At 43.3% G+C, this 21,282-nt stretch overlaps 2 protein-coding genes across 7 annotated transcripts in view; both read left to right on the top strand.

Moving 5' to 3' along the window:
• LOC133650341 (pro-opiomelanocortin-like) overlaps nucleotides 1-8,164 on the top strand; it is a 25,690-nt gene extending 17,526 nt beyond the window's left edge. Inside the window, exons 3-6 of one of the 4 annotated variants that reach the window (XM_062047474.1) lie at nucleotides 3,290-3,356; nucleotides 3,449-3,473; nucleotides 5,102-5,222; nucleotides 7,416-8,164. In XM_062047474.1, the coding sequence (XP_061903458.1) occupies nucleotides 3,290-3,356; nucleotides 3,449-3,473; nucleotides 5,102-5,222; nucleotides 7,416-7,853 (651 nt within the window). In that variant the 3' untranslated portion in view covers nucleotides 7,854-8,164. Of the gene's footprint in view, nucleotides 1-3,066; nucleotides 3,357-3,445; nucleotides 3,532-5,101; nucleotides 5,223-7,415 lie in introns of those variants that run through there. The other 3 variants (XM_062047473.1, XM_062047476.1, XM_062047475.1) reach the window with 3 other exon arrangements.
• Nucleotides 8,165-12,399: 4,235 nt separating this feature from the next.
• On the top strand, nucleotides 12,400-21,074 carry LOC133650335 (CD209 antigen-like). 3 transcript variants are annotated; one of them, XM_062047462.1, is made up of 6 exons: nucleotides 12,400-12,599; nucleotides 12,836-12,949; nucleotides 14,372-14,736; nucleotides 14,793-14,908; nucleotides 14,989-15,188; nucleotides 20,421-21,074. In XM_062047462.1, the coding sequence occupies exons 1-5, from the start codon at nucleotides 12,512-12,514 to the stop codon at nucleotides 15,167-15,169; spliced, it is 864 nt and encodes a 287-aa protein (XP_061903446.1). In that variant the 5' UTR covers nucleotides 12,400-12,511; the 3' UTR covers nucleotides 15,170-15,188; nucleotides 20,421-21,074. The 3 variants fall into 3 exon arrangements, with proteins under 3 accessions (XP_061903446.1, XP_061903447.1, XP_061903445.1); XM_062047463.1 differs by having other exon boundaries at nucleotides 20,426-21,074; XM_062047461.1 differs by lacking the exon at nucleotides 20,421-21,074 and having other exon boundaries at nucleotides 14,989-20,412.
• Nucleotides 21,075-21,282: the final 208 nt, after the last annotated feature.

Genomic DNA, 21,282 nt, shown 5'->3' on the forward strand with positions numbered 1-21,282 from the left:
ACCCTCACTCACCCCCTTCTGTTTCTGAAAAAAGGACTGTGTTGGTCATACTATCACTTTCAGAAACATCTAAGAAAAAGGTCAGCTAATAGTCAAGTAGCGGAGGGCATGTCATGTTTGAGGTCAATGATTGTCTCTTCAGCCTCTATGGTCCACTGGGGGGTGGTGTTAGGGTAGGGGACCCCTTAGCAATATCACAATTAACTCAAACTCATCTGAACCCTAACTTTTATGTAACTTATTCAATATGGTGAAAGTAACAAAATATGCTTATATTTATATTGTCACCAATACTAGAAAAATACTACCCTTATGGCGGATGCTTTAGCAATAGTATTTTGAAATTTTACCACACCTGGTGGCCCCAATAATTCATTAAGTCAAGCTCATGTTGTAGAAAGTTGAATGATGCAGACACGTTTGTTACTGAATACTTTCTATCAGACTTCTGTCTTGACGACTATGTGTATGTAATTGGCAACTATAATTATTTGATATGCTTAAATGTGTAATGTGTCATTTTAGCTCAGCTGTTGTGTAGCTGCTAGCTCCTCGTAGCCTACAGGTGTCTAAAGTGCAGCCCATAGTTATGTGTTTAACATAACTATGGGCTAAACCTAAACAATTGAAAATGTGGTATTTGGGTGTCGGTGTAATGTTTGGCAGCTACGCTGTGTCTTATCATTGGACCTAAGTTCTTTGGTTTTGTAGGCGAGACAGAGAGCAAGGGAACAATGTGGGACACTATTGTGTCCATCTTATATCATCTGCCCCACAGCCCAGGAGACGAGAGAGATTTTCTAAATGGGTTATACTTGTATAGCGCTTTTCTACCTTCAAGGTACTCAAAGCGCTTTGACAGTATTTCCACATTCACCCATTCACACACATTCACACACTGATGGCGGGAGCTGCCATGCAAGGCGCTAACCAGCAGCCATCAGGAGCAAGGGTGAAGTGTCTTGCCCAAGGACACAACGGACGTGACTAGGATGGTAGAAGGTGGGGATTGAACCCCAGTAACCAGCAACCCTCCGATTGCTGGCACAGCCACTCTACCACTACATTACTCTTTTCAACTTCTATATTGTATATCCTTGTGTGAGACCAATCCAGTATGCTAAATGTTTCTTAGTTTTTCTTGCTTGTTTTCAGCATAACTGTATGTGTCGTTACATTAAGTGAAAAGTTTGATGTTTATCCCCGTTTTGTTACCTAAATTACTCTGATATTGATAGACGAAAGGCAGGATGTTACACCCGGTAGTGTTCCCTGACGGACTGGTGTTTGGGGGTGTTCTACTGTCTTTGTGTCTCAGTTCATCCTTCCTGACGACAGTGACTGACAAGTGTCTAAGAACATACAGCGGACTTTAAATAGACTGGGTCAAAGGGGATAGCAAGACTTATTTTTGACCTGTGCAGTGTGATTAATTACGGGGGACACAAGGTAATAACCTCTATATTTGTTACGACTCAACCCTGAACCATTGGTGTCGAATGCAGACAACATACTCTGGTAAGTTGTGCCCATCGTCCCTTTTATGTTGTTTTGGGGCTTGACCTGACTGATACAGACGCTAAAGGAATTGTTAAAATTAATGTCCTTGAGAGGGCGTTAACTACCTCTACACCCTCTGTAGCACCTAAAGTACCACCCCACCTCGGTGGTGTTTCAAAGGCTCACATCTGTGCGTGCTAATGACATCACCACCGAAGGCCTGGTAAACTTTGACCTTTGACCTTAGGAGCGGGTGCAGACAACCTGTGGCTCAGGTGGATGCAAAAACCTGGGTGACTGTGTTGCTTCTTCCGCTGGACGTCCCTTTTCCCACACTTACCCCTCCCCTTTTAAGTTGACTGACATGTGTACCCTTCTGTTGACAATGCCACTCGACTTCTTCCCTTTGTGGCCCAAAAGCTGAATTACACGCGTTTTCAAATTACAGGACCCTCTTCGTCCCCCAACAAATTGGGTGACATCAACCGTTACTGGTGCACCACACTGATAGATGGCTCTAGGATAGGCCCTTGGGCACGAGCTGACTTATTCTGGTGTTGTGGGAAGCACAGATTGTACATTAGAATCCCGACGTCAGCCGTTGGGCTTTGTGCTATGGTTAGACTGGTGACCCCACTCACCAAATTAACACCCCTTGGAACTCCTGTTTCAGCGGCCTCTCTAACTCCCCGCCACCGTTGAGACTAACCAACCTGACTCGTGACGCCGTTGAGGGACTTGCTGAACAACTTGCCCCGACCTCCCTCAGGGCCGTTCAGATCCGCATAGCCCTTGACCGCATCCTAGCCAAGGAAGAAGGAGTGTGTGCAATGTTTGGTGACCAATGCTGTACCTTCATTCCTAACAACACTGCCCCCGATGGCTCAGTTCAGAGGGCCTTAAAGGGCCTCCAGGCCCTGTCTAGGGAACTACTGAAGTTTCAGGGGTCTCTGACCCCTTCAAAGATTGGCTTCAAAGCACATTAGGCAGGTGGACTGACCTAATTAAGTCTGTCTTGGTCTCCATTTGGAGCTTTTTTGGCCATCACAGCCTCATGCGGTTGCTTTATCGCCCCTTGGGCTAAGTGTCACTAAAGGGGGTCTAGCAAAGTGGTAACTTTAAGACTTTAATGTGGGGCGTGCTTTATAAGTTTTGTACAAGTAATAAAGATCTTATTAGAAGATCTTAAAGGGGGAATTGTTGGAAGCAGATCAGAATCATATCCATATTTAAGGGTTACTTCTTTCTAAACGGTTAAGAACCCCTGGCTTAGTTAACACTGCTGATGTTTGTTTTTATAGTGGACCCTTTGACACATCGGACACGCCATCTGTGGATCAGCGTCCATTTATCACGGAGCAGGTGCTGCATTGAGGAGGGGGTTCCACAGGAACCGGTGACCAGGTGACACTGGGGTGCTAAGCTTCTTGTTTTGCAGCCGGGACAATAATTGACATTTCATGGAACGCACAGATTTCCGAGAACACGGCCGGCCCTTTGTGTGCCTCTGAGTGACTCGCCGTGATTTGAAGCGTTTTCTTTCCAGATGATCGTCGCTAAATGTTTGTGTCAGGACTTAAATACTACATGAATCACGGATAAATACTTTGCATGCTCCCCACGTGCCTCACATGTTGAATATTCACCTTTTTATGAATGTATCGTCCCGCCTGCGATGACAATGAAGACGTTTGTGTCTGCGGGATTTTAAATGACATTAAATTGATCGCGAGCATCAGTGGACGGAGGTAATGACGTAATCGTGTGTGTGTGTGTCCTTGGCTGACAGGGTATAAAATGGAGGCGCGGTGTGGACAACCCAACAACTAAAGTCATTCAGACGGTCATTCAGCGTGGTGAGTGTCTCTCTTGTGCATCTTTTCAAATGTGGAATTGACTTGGCGTTTTATTTTCCGCTAATCATGCACTTTTGCTTTACATTCAGCAGCTCGTGAGACAACATTCAGTAACACGTGAGACAACTTTATCTCCACTTTGGTACCCTTGTCTAAAAGTGTGGTCATACCCACGGTGGGTTCTATAGCTTTATGTCTGACCTCCTTTCAGTTACTTTTAGATCAGGGGTGTCCAAACTTTTTTCAGCGAGGGCCACATTTAGTAAAATCGAGGGATGTGGGGATGTCACTTTAAACATTTTGCACATTAAAGATTGAGAAAAGCAAACCAATGCGAGGCAAAAATATATATATATAAACGGTTAAAGACACACCTTTTTTAATCAGGCTTTTTACTGATTATGTTAAAAAAAAAGATTTTTTTAATTACTTTATTTTATTAAAAAAAAATTAATTGTGTTATTTTCTAATGTATTTATTGCTTCTATTACTACTATTACTATTGTGTAATGTTGGTATTATTTCAACAATGTATTAATTTTATTTTGTATCTTACTATTTTTAGATGGCGTTCCTTTTAGTTATTCTCCAATGTGGACGCTTCAAAGGTGCCATGACATATTTTGTTTTTGTTATGGTCAATAGTACGTGCGTATGTCTTTTTTATTTAATTTTTATTTTTTAAATTTGTTTAAATTTTTTTTTTTTTTACTGTAAAGCACTTTGTGTCGCCACTTGCCTGTGTATGAAAAGTGTATAAATAAATTTGGATTTCTATCAGTCTATAATCGCAAAGCTCGCTTTTTAAAACATTCACGTAAGCATTGTTCTATAGGTGACAAGGAAATTAGTGTACTCGGGGTATCAAAAATATCAGTATGTAAATATTACATATAAGAGTGAGTGAATTATATTTATATAACGCTTTTCTCTAGTGACTCAAAGCACTTTTACATAGTGAAACCTAATATCTAATTTACATTTAAACCAGTGTGGGTGGCACTGGGAGCAGGTGGGTAAAGTGTCTTGCCCAAGGACACAACGGCAGTGACTAGGATGGCGGAAGCGGGGATCGAACCTGGAACCCTCAATTTGCTGGCACGGCCACTCTACCAACCGAGCTATACCGCCCAAAATGTTATATTTTATATTGCTACTATGGTACATTTTTAGTCTACTTTATAACTTTAGTTTTTGCCCTCTTTTTGTGCCCTTGTGTGCATTATGCTTTCCATCCTCACCCTTTCCATCCTTTGTAAATGAGCTACTGTGTGGCACAATTTCCCTTGTGGATCAATACAGTTTGTCTAAGTCTAAGTTAACTCATGCGATTATAATCACAAAATATTGCATTAATTACGCGGATAAATCACGCAATTTATTTTGCTACTAATAAAAATGTGATCAAGTATCGAGGTCTTTTTTAATTCAATTACAATTTTATTGCAATCGTGCAAGCGAGTTTATACTACTAGTAATACTTGTGATTAATCATGACTTATCCAATAAAAAAAAAAAATGCTATTAATCTGTTTTTTTTTTAATACTGATAGCAACATTTATTTTTTCGATCTGCCGAGGGCCAATAAAAAACGAGCTCCGGGCCGAAATTGTCCACCCAGGCCGCACTTTGGACACCCCTGTTTTAGATGTATATAATCCATTGAAATAGTAATCGATGATATTAATAGCACTTAATTATTCTGTCATTTTCAACACTTCGTTTCTTCCGTCATTTGGCGCAGGAGAATGTGTCCTGCGTGGCCATTGGTGGCGGTGCTGCTGGTGGGCGTGGCCAAAGGATCTGACAGTCCGTGCTGGGAGCTTCCCACTTGCCAGGAAGTCCACTCGGAGAGCAGCATCATGGTAACGGCCGTGTTTCCCGTACATTTATTTGTGGGCGGACCGCAGAGGTAACTCAGTGGCCTTGTGGTTAGAGTGTCCGCCCTGAGGTCGGTAGGTCGTGAGTAGGGATGCCCGATAATGGCTTTTTGCCGATATCCGATATTGTCCAACTCTTAATTACCGATACCGATATCAACCTATACCGATATATACAGTCGTGGAATTAACACATTATTATGCCTAATTTGGACAACCAGGTATGGTGAAGATAAGGTCCTTTTTTAAAAAAAAATAAAAATAAAATAACATAAATAAATTAAAAACATTTTCTTGAATAAAAAATAAAGTAAAACAATATAAAAACAGTTACATAGAAATGAGTAATTAATGAAAATGAGTAAAATTAACTGTTAAAGGTTAATACTATTAGTGGACCAGCAGCACCCACAATCATGTGTGCTTACGGACTGTATCCCTTGCAGACTGTGTTGATATATATTGATATATAATGTAGGAACCAGAATATTAATAACAAGGAAACAACCCTTTTGTGTGAATGAGTGTAAATGGGGGAGGGAGGTTTGTTGGGTTGGTGCACTAATTGTAAGTGTATCTTGTGTTTTATGTTGATTTAATAAAAAAATTAAAAAACGATACCGATAATAAAAAAAACGATAACGATAATTTCCGATATTACATTTTAAAGCATTTATCGGTCGATAATATTGGACATCTCTAGTCGTGAGTTCAAACCCCGGCCGAGTCATACCAAAGACTATAAAAAATGGGACCAGTTACCTCCCTGCTTGGCACTTAGCATCAAGGGGATGGAATTGGGGGTTAAATCCCCAAAATGATTCCCGAGCGCGGTCGCTGCTCACTGCTCCCCTCACCTCCCAGGGAGTGGAATAAGGGGATGGGTCAAATGCAGAGGGTGATTTCACCACACCTAGTGTGTGTGTGTGTGTGTGTGTGTGTGTGTGTGTGTGTGTGTGTGTGTGTGTGTGTGTGTGTGTGTGTGTGTGTGTGTGTTTGTGTGTGTGTGTGTGTGTGTGTGACTATCAGTGGTACTTTAATAGTAATAATAATAATAGATTTTATTTGTAAAAAGCATTGTATATTGAGTAAATAATCTCAAAGTGCTTCAGTGTATTAAAAAAAAACTTGAACTATAAAGATGTCCAATCGGAGAGTTGTCTGAACATTGGGGATTTGATGACCTTTGACACCAGCAGCTGTGTCGTTAGTGCAGTGTTTTTCAACCTTTTTCGAGCCGAGGCACATTTTTTTGCGTTGAAAAAATCCGGAGGCACACCACCAGCAGAAATCATTAAAAAATAAAACTCAGTTGACAGTAAAAAGTCGTCGTGGCAATTGTTGGATTTGACTTTAAAGCATAACCAAGCATGCATCACTATAGCTCTTGTCTCACCACCTGTCACATCACCCCCTGACTTATTTGGACTTTTTTGCTGTTTTCCTGTGTGTAGTGTTTTACTTCTTGTCTTGCGCTCCAATTTTGGTGGCTTTTTCTCTTTTTTCTGTATTTTCCTGTAGCAGTTTCATGTCTTCCTTTGGGCGATATTTCCCGCATCCACTTTGTTTTAGCAATCAAGAATATTTTAGTTGTTTTTATCCTTCCTCGTGGGGACATTGTTGATTGTCATGTCATGTTCAGATGTACATTGTGGACGCCGTCTTTGCTCCACAGTAAGTCTTTGCTGTCGTCCAGCATTCTATTTTTGTTTACTTTGTAGCCAGTTCAGTTTTAGTTTTCGTTCTGCATAGCCTTCCCTAAGCTTCAATGCCTTTTCTTAGGGGCACTCACCTTTTGTTTACTTTTGGTTTAATAATTAGACACCTTTTTACCTGCACACTGCCTCCCGCTGTTTCCGACATCTACAAAGCAATTAGCTACCGGCTGCCACCTACTGATATGGAAGAGTATTACACGGTTACTCTGCCGAGCTCTAGACAGCACCGACACCCAACAACAACATTAAATTTGCAGACTATAATTACTGCTTTGCAAAAAATATTTTGAACCCAAATAGGTGAAAAATAGTGTGCCACGGCACAGTGGTTGAAAAACACTGCGTTAGTGTTAGCATACCTTTTGCATATGCGATATTAGCAATTATTGCTGACTCGACAGATTGTGATGGAAAAAAGTACAACTGGTTGAAATCTCTCCCCACCCCCTCCCCTCGCCAGGAGTGCATCCGACTCTGCCATGCCGACGTCAGCGCCGAGAAGCCGCAGGTCCCGGGCGACGCCCACCTGCAACCGTTCCCTCCCCCCGAGTCGGCGCTCCCCCTCCCCCCCTCCAAGCGCTCCTACGCCATGGAGCACTTCCGTTGGGGGAAACCCGTGGGCCTGAAGCGGCGCCCCATCAAGGTGTACGCGGCCAACAGCGTGGAGGCGGAGTCCAACCGGGTTCTGAGGAGGCGTGACCTCGGGGAGGAGGAGCATCATCTCTCAGGGGGCGTGTACCAGAAGAAAGACGGCACCTATAAGATGAGGCACTTCCGTTGGGGCGCCCCGCCGACCGCCAAACGCTACGGCGGCTTCATGAGAGGCTACGACGAGCACAGCCAGAGGCCGCTGTTCACGCTCTTTAAAAACGTCATCAGCAAAAGTGGCGAGCGTTGACGGCATGAGGCCCCAGCCTTTTTTTTTTTTTGGTTAAAATTCAAGTTAATCTAATTTTTTTTCCTCCTATGCTCATCAACATATGTCAGTCCTGTGTAACTCACACGCTATTGCACCTGACGCCAGCAGAGGGCAGCACATCTTCAGCTCTTATCACTTTATCTTGTCCTACTTCATTGCTCCACTTGGGGGCGCTGTGTAACCGGTGTTCCAATTTGTACCTTCTAAAAAAACACGTCTTTTGCCTCGATGAAGGTGGGAAAACAGGAAGTGTCCTTCAATCAAATTAAATAAAATGTGTGTGAAAGCTCTTTTGACCACGTGATTACCTCGCACGTAAACACGTTGTTGTGACTGACGTCATTTTTGACGATATGTGTCAAAGTGAGCTAAATGCTAAACGGTGTTTGTGTCTTTCCGGTATCTTAAATACCATCCATCCATCATCCATCTTCTTCCGCTTATCCGAGGTCGGGACGCGGGGGCAGCAGCCTAAGCAGGGAAGCCCAGACTTCCCTCTCCCCAGCCACTTTTATTTACACGATGAGTCGGGTGTGTCTTGACCTCCGCCGAACCCCTAGGGTAAGATCGAACCCAGGTTAAGAACCACTGCTTTAGAGCTTTGTTGTAAAAATTTGTGGAAACGCTTCCCGCCCTCACTGCTTGGTGCCTCATCTGAGCTGCTGTGACGTAGATTACCATAGTAACTAATTAGATGACCATAGTAACTGGTATATCATAAGCGCAGATTCCAAGCATTGAAATACTTTGTATAGTTGAAGACTTACGGTCATTAGAAAACATGACTCCATCCATCCATCCATCCATCCATCTTCTTCCGCTTATCCGAGGTCGGGTCGCGGGGGCAGCAGCTTAAGCAGGGAAGCCCAGACTTCCCTCTCCCCAGCCACTTCGTCCAGCTCCTCCCGGGGGATCCCGAGGCGTTCCCAGGCCAGCCGGGAGACATAGTCTTCCCAACGTGTCCTGGGTCTTCCCCGTGGCCTCCTACCGGTCGGACGTGCCCTAAACACCTCCCTAGGGAGGCGTTCGGGTGGCATCCTGACCAGATGCCCGAACCACCTCATCTGGCTCCTCTCGATGTGGAGGAGCAGCGGCTTTACTTTGAGCTCCCCCCGGATGGCAGGGCTTCTCACCCTATCTCTAAGGGAGAGCCCCGCCACCCGGCGGAGGAAACTCATTTCGGCCGCTTGTACCCGTGATCTTGTCCTTTCGGTCATAACCCAAAGCTCATGACCATAGGTGAGGATGGGAACCTAGATCGACCGGTAAATTGAGAGCTTTGCCTTGCGGCTCAGCTCCTTCTTCACCACAACGGACCGATACAGCGCCCGCATTACTGAAGACGCCGCACCGATCCGCCTGTCGATCTCACGAACCACTCTTCCCTCACTCGTGAACAAGACTCCGAGGTACTTGAACTCCTCCACTTGGGGCAAGATCTCCTCCCCAACCCGGAGATGGCACTCCACCCTTTTCCGGGCGAGAACCATGGACTCGGACTTGGAGGTGCTGATTCTCATCCCAGTCGCTTCACACTCAGCTGCGAACCGATCCAGTGAGAGCTGAAGATCCTGGCCAGATGAAGCCATCAGGACCACATCATCTGCAAAAAGCAGAGACCTAATCCCGCAGCCACCAAACCGGATCCCCTCAACGCCTTGACTGCGCCTAGAAATTCTGTCCATAAAAGTTATGAACAGAATCGGTGACAAAGGGCAGCCTTGGCGGAGTCCAACCCTCACTGGAAACGTGTCCGACTTACTGCCGGCAATGCGGACCAAGCTCTGACACTGATCATACAGGGAGCGGACCGCCACAATCAGACAGTCCGATACCCCATACTCTCTGAGCACTCCCCACAGGACTTCCCGAGGGACACGGTCGAATGCCTTTTCCAAGTCCACAAAGCACATGTAGACTGGTTGGGCAAACTCCCATGCACCCTCAAGGACCCTGCCGAGAGTATAGAGCTGGTCCACAGTTCCACGACCAGGACGAAAACCACACTGTTCCTCCTGAATCCGAGGTTCGACTATCCGGCGTAGCCTCCTCTCCAGTACACCTGAATAGACCTTACCGGGAAGGCTGAGGAGTGTGATCCCCCGATAGTTAGAACACACCCTCCGGTTCCCCTTTTTAAAGAGAGGAACCACCACCCCGGTCTGCCAATCCAGAGGTACCGCCCCCGATGTCCACGCGATGCTGCAGAGTCTTGTCAACCAAGACAGCCCCACAGCATCCAGAGCCTTAAGGAACTCCGGGCGGATCTCATCCACCCCCGGGGCCCTGCCACCGAGGAGCTTTTTAACTACCTCAGCAACCTCAGCCCCAGAAATAGGAGAGCCCACCACAGATTCCCCAGGCACTGCTTCCTCATAGGAAGACGTGTTGGTGGGATTGAGGAGGTCTTCGAAGTATTCCCTCCACCGATCCACAACATCCGCAGTCGAGGTCAGCAGAACACCATCCTCACTATACACGGTGTTGATAGTGCACTGCTTCCCCTTCCTGAGGCGGCGGATGGTGGTCCAGAATCGCTTCGAAGCCGTCCGGAAGTCGTTTTCCATGGCTTCCCCGAACTCCTCCCATGTCCGAGTTTTTGCCTCCGCGACCGCTGAAGCCGCACACCGCTTGGCCTGTCGGTACCTGTCCGCTGCCTCAGGAGTCCTATGAGCCAAAAGAACCCGATAGGACTCCTTCTTCAGCTTGACGGCATCCCTCACCGCTGGTGTCCACCAACGGGTTCTAGGATTACCGCCACGACAGGCACCAACTACTTTGCGGCCACAGCTCCAATCAGCCGCCTCGACAATAGAAGTGCGGAACATGGTCCACTCGGACTCAATGTCCAGCACCTCCCTCGTGACATGTTCAAAGTTCTTCCGGAGGTGGGAATTGAAACTCTCTCTGACAGGAGACTCTGCCAGACGTTCCCAGCAAACCCTCACAATGCGTTTGGGCCTGCCAGGTCTGTCCGGCATCCTCCCCCACCATCGCAGCCAACTCACCACCAGGTGGTGATCGGTAGAAAGCTCCGCCCCTCTCTTCACCCGAGTGTCCAAAACATGAGGCCGCAAATCCGATGACACAACTACAAAGTCGATCATGGAACTGCGGCCCAGGGTGTCCTGGTGCCAAGTGCACATATGGACACCCTTATGCTTGAACATGGTGTTCGTTATGGACAATCCGTGACGGGCACAAAAGTCCAATAACAACACACCACTCGGGTTCAGATCCGGGCGGCCATTCTTACCAATCACGCCTCTCCAGGTTTCACTGTCGTTGCCAACATGAGCGTTGAAGTCCCCCAGTAGAACGAGGGAATCACCCGGGGGAGCACCCTCAAGTACTCCCTCGAGCGAATCCAAAAAGGGTGGGTACTCTGAGCTGCTGCTTGGCGCGTAAGCGCAAACAACAGTCAGGACCCCTCCCCCCCACCCGAAGGCGGAGGGAAGCTACCCTCTCGTCCACCGGGTTGAACTTCAACATGCAGGTTCTGAGCCGGGGGGCAACAAGAATTGCCACCCCAGCCCGTCGCCTCTCACTGCCGGCAACGCCAGAGTGGAAGAGAGTCCATCCCCTCTCGAGAGAACTGGTTCCAGAGCCCTTGCTGTGCGTCGAAGTGAGTCCGACTATGTCTAGCCGGAACTTCTCCACCTCACGCACTAGCTCAGGCTCCTTCCCCCCAGCGAGGTGACGTTCCACGTCCCAAGAGCTAGCTTCTGTAGCCGAGGCTCGGACCGCCAAGTGCCCTGCCTTCGGCTGCCGCCCAGCTCACATTGCACCCGACCTCTATGGCCCCTGCTATGGGTGGTGAGCCCATTGGAGGGGGGACCCACGTTGCCTCTTCGGGCTGTGCCCGGCCGGGCCCCATGGGGACAGGCCCGGCCACCAGGTGCTCGCCGTCGTGCCCCAACTCCGGGCCTGGCTCCAGAGGGGGGCCCCGATGACCCGCGTCCGGGCGAGGGAAATCTGAGTCTCGGTTCTTGTATTTCCATAGAAGTCTTCGAGCTGCTCTTTGTCTGATCCCTCACCTAGGACCTGTTTGTCTTGGGAGACCCTACCAGGGGGCATGGAAGCCCCCGGACAACATAGCTCCTAGGATCATTGAGACACGCAAACTCCTCTACCACGGTAAGGTGGCAGCTCAGAGAGGAGTATCTTAAATACATTTAAAAAAAAAAAAAAGTGCGCGAAAGCGTCTCCTTATGATCACGTGAGCATGGTGTACTGTCTTTTTTTTTTAACAATATTTCTCGTGTTAAAGTGAGCTGATTGCAAAAGAGCGTTTGCGCAACATGACCTCCAACTGTTAAAAAAAAAAAACAACCAAAAGTGTTCCTTAAAATTCCCGTAAAGTCTTCTGATTACTCGAAGAGTTTACAGCAGAAGCAATGGCAGCGGTTCCTTCACAATAACATTTCCGAAGACTTTACGCTGAGGCAAAATGAGGGAAGCGCGGACTTTTACTTTGACGGGCATAACCGGAAGCGTGATGTAAAACCACGACCTGCTTGTCGGGTGTGATTGCTTCAAAAAAAGCAGCAGAGCGACGAAGGACCTCAGGTTTCCGAAATCTCTTCAACCTTCTAAAAAGTTTTATTTAAAAAAACAAACAAACTTCCACATCAGAGATGCCGAGCAGTGGTTCTGACGGGATGTTCTGCAGGCTGGTGGACGAGGAGGACGAGTTGGACCACAGTCCAGATGTGCAGTTTAACGGTAAACTGTTGCTGGACACTGACGATGTCGCAACATCACAAACATCACAAGACCAGACCGCACTTGGACTTTGATAAACAAATCAATTATTGTTGTTATTTATTAATTATTGTTATTATTATTGGTATTATCAACTGAAGTGTGGGAGAATTCCAAAAAAGATGCTACATGAAATCATATACATTGTGATTATGCACTTCAAAGTTTTAAAATGTGCCCTCCCTCTTTCCTCCCAGCCCCACTGAGACCCCTGATGACCAGCGGGCCGGGACGGTACCGCCTCGCCACCATCTGCCTGACCACAATGTGTGGCATCCTGCTGATCTCCATCATCGCCATCAGTGCACACTGTGAGCGCCCCACCTTCGAGGCTGCTTGTCGGCCATTTCTATCTCCCAGTCGAAAATTAAAGCATCTTCTGCTCAAGGGGTCTTACTGGGACGCAGGTGTCAAACGCCTGGCCCTGCGGGATCGTATCAAAACCAGCAGGACATTCATGTTCACCGCCACGCGCCCTCAAAGAAGCATAAGAGTCAGCAATATTGCACAAATAATAATACGTCATATGACAATTGCAATCATGCAAGTGTAAAAAAATGACACATTTTATCTTCAATGTACAGTAATGCAACGTCTATTAAGTCTAGGACACAAAGGCCACATTGCATAATGCAATTATTTAAAAATAGAACACGTATATGTGTATACACTTAAGCAGAACTCAAAAAAAGTGATGCAATCACATACTTTTTGAGTTCATAAACTCAAATATTTGAGTATATCAGATCGTAAATATTTGGAGTTTATGTTAAATGAACTTTTAAATTATAATTGAATTAAACGTACCAACTACTCAGTGGCCTAGTGGTTGGAGTGTCCGCCTTGAGAGTAGGTTGTGAGTTCAAACCCCGGCCGAGTCGTACCAAAGACTATAAAAATGGGACCCATTACCTCCCTGCTTGACACTCAGCATCAAGGGTTGGAATTGGGGGTTAAATCACCAAAATGATTCCCGGGCGTGGCCACCGCTGCTGCTCACTGCTCCCCTCACCTCTCAGTGGGGTGATCAAGGGTGATGGGTCAAATGCAGAGAATAATTTCGACACACCTAGTGTGTATGTGACAATCATGGGTACTTTAACTTTTAATTAAGCTAACTTCAACATGTTCCTCCTCGTGTCTGCTGCCTGAAGAGGAAGTGCACGAAAAGGCTACAAATTAAAAGCACTTCCTCTGTGTGTGTGTGCGTGCGCGCGCATGTGCATGTAATAGTTTATATATATTATAAACTATTAATGTAATCTAAAAACAATATTTAAAAAATGTAAACCAAATATAAATAATACATTAGTAAATGAATAAAAACATGAAATTGTAATAATAGTAGTAATAATGGCCACGTACTGGAACTAAACTTAAAATGCCACACTGGAGAGTACCTAAATATTAAGGGGATCTAAAAAATAATATAAAAAAATATTAATGAAAATAAACTTAATAAATTTTTTTTTTTACACACACACACATATATATATATATATATATATATATATATATATATATATATATAATATGAATATCATTTTTTACATATTTATTTCATAAATGTTTTAAATGTACTTATTAATTATATTACCATTTTTTGGTGTTTATTATATGTGTGCCATAAGTGACCTGGCGGGTCACTTATGTCCAAACTTTAGGGACACCTTATTTTTTCAATTGCCTCTACAAAGCATCACAAACGAGCCAAAGTTGTGTCTCATGCACAGACAAGGGCAAGGCTGCGGGTGGCGCTGCGGCGCAGGACGTGGACGCTATGAGTGCCACCATCAGCAAGCTGCAGCAGGAGAAGGCGGATCTGCAGAGCGAACTGGCCGCCAGGACCGCAGCTACAGGTGGAGGGCGCCACACGGGGCCAGCTGACGTGACCGTGGAGGTCAAACAATCAGGTCCGAAAACGGTGGCGCCCACGACGCGGGTGGCGCCGACCCCTTTCCTGTGTCCGATGGAGTGGCTCCTCTTCAACGGCAGCTGCTACTACATCTCGCGGGTGTCCAGGGACTGGCCAGAGAGCAAGTCCTTCTGCGAGAGCAAAGGAGCTCACCTGGCCATCGTCATCACGGCTGAGGAGCAGGTACGGTCTAGTCCAAACCCGTTTGATCAGAACCTGAGGTGCATGTGTGTGTGCAGACCTTCCTGTGGGATCAACTTCCCAGAGGCCACTGGAACGCGTTCTGGATCGGGATCACCGACGGCCACACGGAAGACCAGTGGATCTGGGTCGACGGAACGCCGCTGATAAGCAGGTCGGTCCCGCCCGGCAAATAGAAGGTTGACCGGTTTTGGTTACGGTCTGGCTAAAAGTTCTGTGTTTGTGTGCGTGAAGCTTCTGGGAGGAGGGCGAGCCTAATAACCACATCGACGAGGACTGCGTCTACATCGTGAAGACCCAAGTCCTAGAGCGCGTGGCGGTCCGAAGCTGGTACGACGCCCCCTGCGACATGTACCGCCGCTTCATCTGCGAGAAGGAGATGGGTGGCGCTCGCAGCACCGCCCTGCCTCACTGAAGGGCGGCGCCATGGCGACGTACGTAATCACGTTAGCAGAACTTAGCGCACACTTGAACCTTTTATATGTCCCTTTTATGTTGTAAAAAATAAAATAATCATCTTTTATACAAATTGAAGTGGTTCAGAAATGTGGGAAATTACATTATTTCTAATGTGAATTTACGGGCAGGGAAATGTGGTTTCCCAGGAAAATATGGAATTTTTGCAATGTAGAAAATGTATAACTTTTATGTTTGGAATGAGCGCAAGGTTTCGGGGTTAATGGTTTACAAAGGTAAAGGATGTGGAAGTTAGGGGTGTCCCGATACAACTTTGTCCATTCCGATACCGATATTGGCCGATTTGATCCAATATGCCGTATAAAAGGTCTACCATATTTCCCGGTCCATAGGGCGCACTGGATTATAAGGCGCACTGCCAATGAATGGTCTATTTTCGATCTTTTTTCATATATAAAGTGCACTAGATTATAAGGCGCATTGCATTAAAGGAGTCATATTATAATTTAAAAAAATTCTAAAATGAAAACACTTCCTTGTGGTCTACATAACAGTTTTGAGGGGAAAACAAGGATTTTAAGTGCGCCTTATGGTCCGGAAAATACGGTAAAAAAAAAAATTCCAGCCTATTTGCTATTAAGCCTTTAGGAATGTACTTATGCTGTCTTTAAATTGGAGTGTCGTGGTAATTTGTTTTTGGCGACACCATGTGGCTACAATAATCAAGTTAGGCTCCTGATGCATTCAGTTGAATGATGCGGACACGTTTGTTACTGACTACTGTTAGTAATATGCAACTATAATTATTTGATACGTGTTCATATTGACAAATGTGCTGTTTTAAACTGCAATATTGTTCAATTAATGACACTTATTGATATATAGCCTGTGTGCTATTGTGTGCATAGCTGTTGTGTAGCTGCTGGCTCTACCCTTTTAAAGGACTTGACTCAAAAAGAAGAAAAGACCGACCATCTGTGCTTATTGGAGGACATTTAGATGTTAGCTGGTTGTGCAGCTTTTGCACCAGTAAACACGCTGGGCATTTTAGATGCAAGCCAATATAATCTGAGACTTGGTTTATATCAGATAACAGACAATATTTTCTACGTGCTCCCATTTCCGTTTTTTAATATCACTTGAGTAATAAGGGAAAGACTAGTGAGTATTGTAATACAGTCTTCGAAGTGTGCGGCTTGTAAAGGCGACTATGTGGGTGGTATTGTGGAGACGGCTCCCTTTAATGTTAAAAACCGCGTTTAGAAAGTTGTTTAGCTATGAAAACATTCAATTAATAATGAATAATTCCTACTTTACGGAAACTAATTTACCACGGTCAGGCCCGGAACCAATTAACAGCAGTATATGAGAGTTTACTGAAATACTCTCTGAGAGAGTATGTGCATAAAAAAAAACCCACAACCAACAAAAATACAGTTTAAATTAGTTTACAATTAGATATTACTAAATAATAATATTTTACAAGATACGTAAATATTTGTATTTACTTTGAATAATCAGGTATGGACAATAAACAAAAAGACTACATTAACAACTACAATTCAGTTCAATCCAATAAGTGTTCGGTATCTCCTACTTAAGTGAAGCCCATTCAAAACTGCTATGCTACTTTAACATTCATTTAAAAAGTAAGCAAAACACAATAAATGGGCAGAGAATATGAAAAACCGAATGTTCACTAGACACGATATCTTCAGGGAAAGGGTACGGCTACAATATAAACTTAAATAGTACAGTCGTTTTAGAAATACGGCAGTAAATCTATCACAATGAAGGTGTTCATAGCAGTGCTAAATTAGTAATTACCTCTATGGACTTTTGAATGCGCACGGCTGCGACGCTGCAAAACTGAACTAAAACTTTTACAAAGGACATGTTGACTCGCCGCTGGATAAAAGTTGGGTCAGAAACAAAGTATAATTGTGTCCATGATGCAATTCAGTCTGTATAAGTAGAACAAGCAAACACCTGCAGACCAGCAGGTAGGGTTGTACGGTATACCGGTATCAGTATAGTACCGCAATACTAATGAGTCGTATTTGGTACTATACCGCCTCTGAAAAGTACTCGTCCATCCGCCGTCTGCAGTGTTTTAGCTACTTCTAAATCACTAATCCTCGCCTCCATGGCGACAAATAAAGTATGTTTCTTACAAGTATCATCCCTGCAGGACGAGGAATAGCTAAACATGTTTCACTACACACCGTAGCTCACCGGCATCAAAATGTAAACAAACGCCATTGGTGGATCTCCACCTAACATCCACTGTAATGATTCTAAGTACAGGAGTGTATCTAGTCCAGGGGTCACCAACCTTTTTGAAACCAAGGGCTACTTCTTGGGTACTGATTAATGCGAAGGGCTACCAGTTAGATACACACTTAAATAAATTGCCAGAAGTAGCCAATTTGCTCAATTTACCTTTAACTCTGTTATTATTAATAATTAATGATATTTATCTTTGTGGAAACACTGATCATCTTAATGATTTCTCACAATAAATATATATAGAAACAGATAAATATCAATATGCAACACTTTATTTTTATATTTTCTCTAAGTGCACATTTTTCAAATTGAACATTTTCAAATGATTTTAACTAGCTAGCCACTAACATTTTTTAACAAATCATGAATTACTTTGCACCATGTTTGTACAAATAATAACTCATGTAAAATACAAAAGTAAACTCTCAAATTTTTAAATCATGTCACACTTTGAACTGGACACCAAATCTGTTATCTGTTTCTTTGTCAGTTAGTGGGAAGCCTGGCATTGCATGCTGTTAACTAGTGTGTTGTACTCTGGTGTGTAACTTGACACTGCAACTCTGAGTGAGTCTTGCAGATGTGCATCAGTGAGGCGTGTTCTGTGTTTGTTCTTGATGAAGTTCATGTCAGAAAAGGCTGATTCACAAAGATAAGATTTTTCCTCATTGTTTGCGGAACCTTCTTAATCTTTTGGACATATTTTCAAAGCAATCTGGCCTTAAGCTTAATTATGATGAATGTAAAATGTTAAGGATCGGAAATCTAAAGGGAACGTCCTTTCGAATGGAATGCCAAGTGCCTGTTTTGTGGACAGATGGACCAGTTAACATACTTGGTGTTGTTGTCCCAGAAAATCTGGAAGATCTAGGCTCAGTAAATTATGATAATCGACTAAGAAAGCTGGACACAATTATGCAATTATGGAAAGGGAAATCCCTAACCTTGTATGGTAAAATGTCTATTGCCAACTCGTTAATTATTCCTCAATTTATTTATTTGTTTTTGTCATTACCAGCTCCATCACAAAACTTTTTTAAGATTTATGAGCGGAGGGTCTTCGATTTTGTCTGGAACGGCAAACCAGAAAAGATTAAAAGAAAGGTTTTGTACAAAGAGTATGAATATGGGGGCCTGAAACTTCTCAACCTTGAAGCTATGTGTCTGTCTTTAAAAGCATCAATTGTTCCAAAGATGTATTTAAACATTGAGTGGTACACAAATGTCCTGTTGGACAAAAAACATGTACTGTATCAAAAGAAATGGTATCCTTTTTTACAAGTGATCCCCTCCCAGAGAGTCTGCTGGGAAACATGGCGGGGTTCATAAAGGAAACAATCCACTCATAGTGGTGTTTTCAATTTTATGTGCCAGAAAAAAGAGACGATATTTTGCAGCAGTTAATATGGATGAACTCTAATATTGTAATAGATGGAAAGCCTTTCTTTTGGAAAAATATGTTTGAAAGAGGAATCATTTTTGTCAATGATATTATCAATGAGAATGGTAAAATTATGAAGTATGATGAATTTAGAGCTATGTATGGTGATGCTTGCTCAAGCTTTTCATTTTATCAACTAACTGGAGTAATTGGGAAAAGATGGAAACAAATAATTAATTATGGAACTACTAAATTATTAGTTTGTAAACCTCTAATAAGAAATTCTAGTTGGCAAAAAGGAACTAAAATAAATAGAAAAATATATAATTTTTATTTAATAAAGAAATATTTGAAGGCTGCCTCATACAACACAAATGGAAAATGTGAGGACTTTTTTGACTGCCCGTTGCAATGGGATGCCATATTCAAACTAATCTATAAAACCACTATCGATGTGCAAAATCGTTATTTTCAAATTAAAATTATTTATAACTTCTTACCCACAGGGAAAATGTTAAAATTATGGAATATGACAGAGTCAGATGATTGCCGATTTTGTTGTCAGGAGCCTGAATCCACCCTGCATTTGTTTTGGTATTGTCATATTGTGTCTTTGTTTTGGGTGGAAGTTGAAAAAATGTGTTTACGGATTGGTTTGTTTATGATGCTTAATGTGGTTTCTGTTATTTTAGGAGAGTTCATTGACAATCATGATTTAGTCAATTTAATTATAGTACTCGGTAAAATGTTTATTTTTAAGGCCAAAAACAGATATTCACTTAGTATTACTTTCTTTAAAACATTTATTCAGTATTTTCTAACTTTAGAAAGTTACATGGTTGAAAACGATAATGATGCCTAAAAACATTAAAAAAAAGATGAGAAGTCCTCAAAGGCTTATTTTGAAAGTATAATTATGTTTATAGATTATATGATATCTGTTGTTGTGTTCCCTAATTTGAGCGACCTGGACATAATCTGGACTGTACATAAATGCTTATTTGGAAAATGTAATTTTGTTTATAAATTATATGCAATCTGTTGTGTTCCCTAATTTTTTTCTGTGTACATGAATGAAGGTGTGTGTTGCTGAGTCCGACTTGGACATTATCTGGACTGGGCCTGGTTTAAAAAACCCTTTAAACAAATCTAATTTCATTGACAACCTGGTCTGTTGAAGATAAGGCCCTTTTTAAAAAAATAAAATAAAATAAGATAAATAAATAAAAAACATTTTCTTGGATAAAAAAGAAAGTAAAACAATATAAAAATAATTACATAAAAAATAGTAATTAATGAAAATGTTAGTGGACCAGCAGCCTATACAATCATGTGTGCTTCAGGGACTGTGTCCCTTGCAGATGTGTTGTCTATGTTGTGGGAACCAGAATATTGGTAGCAGAATGAAATAACCCCTTTTGTGTGAGTGGGTGTGGATGAGTGTGCATGGGGGAGGTTGTTTGGGTTGATGCACTGATTGAAAGTGTATCTTGTGTTTTTTCTATGTAGATTTAATTTAAATTAAAAAAAAAAAATTTTATTTAAAAAAAAAAAAAAAATTCTTTTTTTTTTTTTTTAGAACAGGCCCGCGGGCGACTCATCTGGTCCTTACGGGCGACCTGGTGCCCGCGGGCACCGCGTTGGTGACCCCTGATCTAGTCGATACTACTATGACTACGTCGATATTTTTGGGCATCACAACATCTTCTTTAGTTTAAAAAAAAATTATATTATGTTTATAAACTCAGGAAATACGCCCCTGGACACATGAGGACTTTGAATATGACCTATGTATGATCCTGTAACTCCCCCCCCCCCCCCCGCCACAAATTATTGGGATGTGGAAATGTGTTTGTTAGCATTGATTGATTGATTGAAACTTTTATTAGTAGATTGCACAGTGAAGTACATATTCCGTACAATTGACCACTAAATGGTAACGCCCGAATAAGTTTTTCAACTTGTTTAAGTCGGGATCCACAGATATATACTATCAAATATATACTAACATCATAATACAGTCATCACACAAGATAATCATCAGAGTATATACATTGAATTATTTACATTATGTGGGATATGTAGCATGAATGTTTTGATGTCGGGATGCTTTGAATGGGTTGAGAAATGTGGAAGTGGCACAAATTCTCAACGTCAAAGGGATTTTTGTGTTTGCAACATGTGTGAATAGCGGGGAAACCCGGAATTATATTTTGTACTGCATTATTAAATGTTTATAAACGACCTGTGTAACCGGTGGTCTTTTCCTCTGCGTTGTGTGGATTGTTTGGAACACGACCAACACCATGGGTTGCTCAGCTGCACTTTACTGGTAATACACAATACAATTGTCGTCAATACCTTTTTGCCATCGTCGAGCCCCTCTCCCGTTATCGTAGACAAAAGGGCATTACGTACAACAGTGAAATAAACATACCTGA

This window comes from Entelurus aequoreus, linkage group LG05, assembly GCF_033978785.1.
Source record: "Entelurus aequoreus isolate RoL-2023_Sb linkage group LG05, RoL_Eaeq_v1.1, whole genome shotgun sequence".
NCBI classification, from domain to species: Eukaryota; Metazoa; Chordata; class Actinopteri; order Syngnathiformes; family Syngnathidae; genus Entelurus; species Entelurus aequoreus.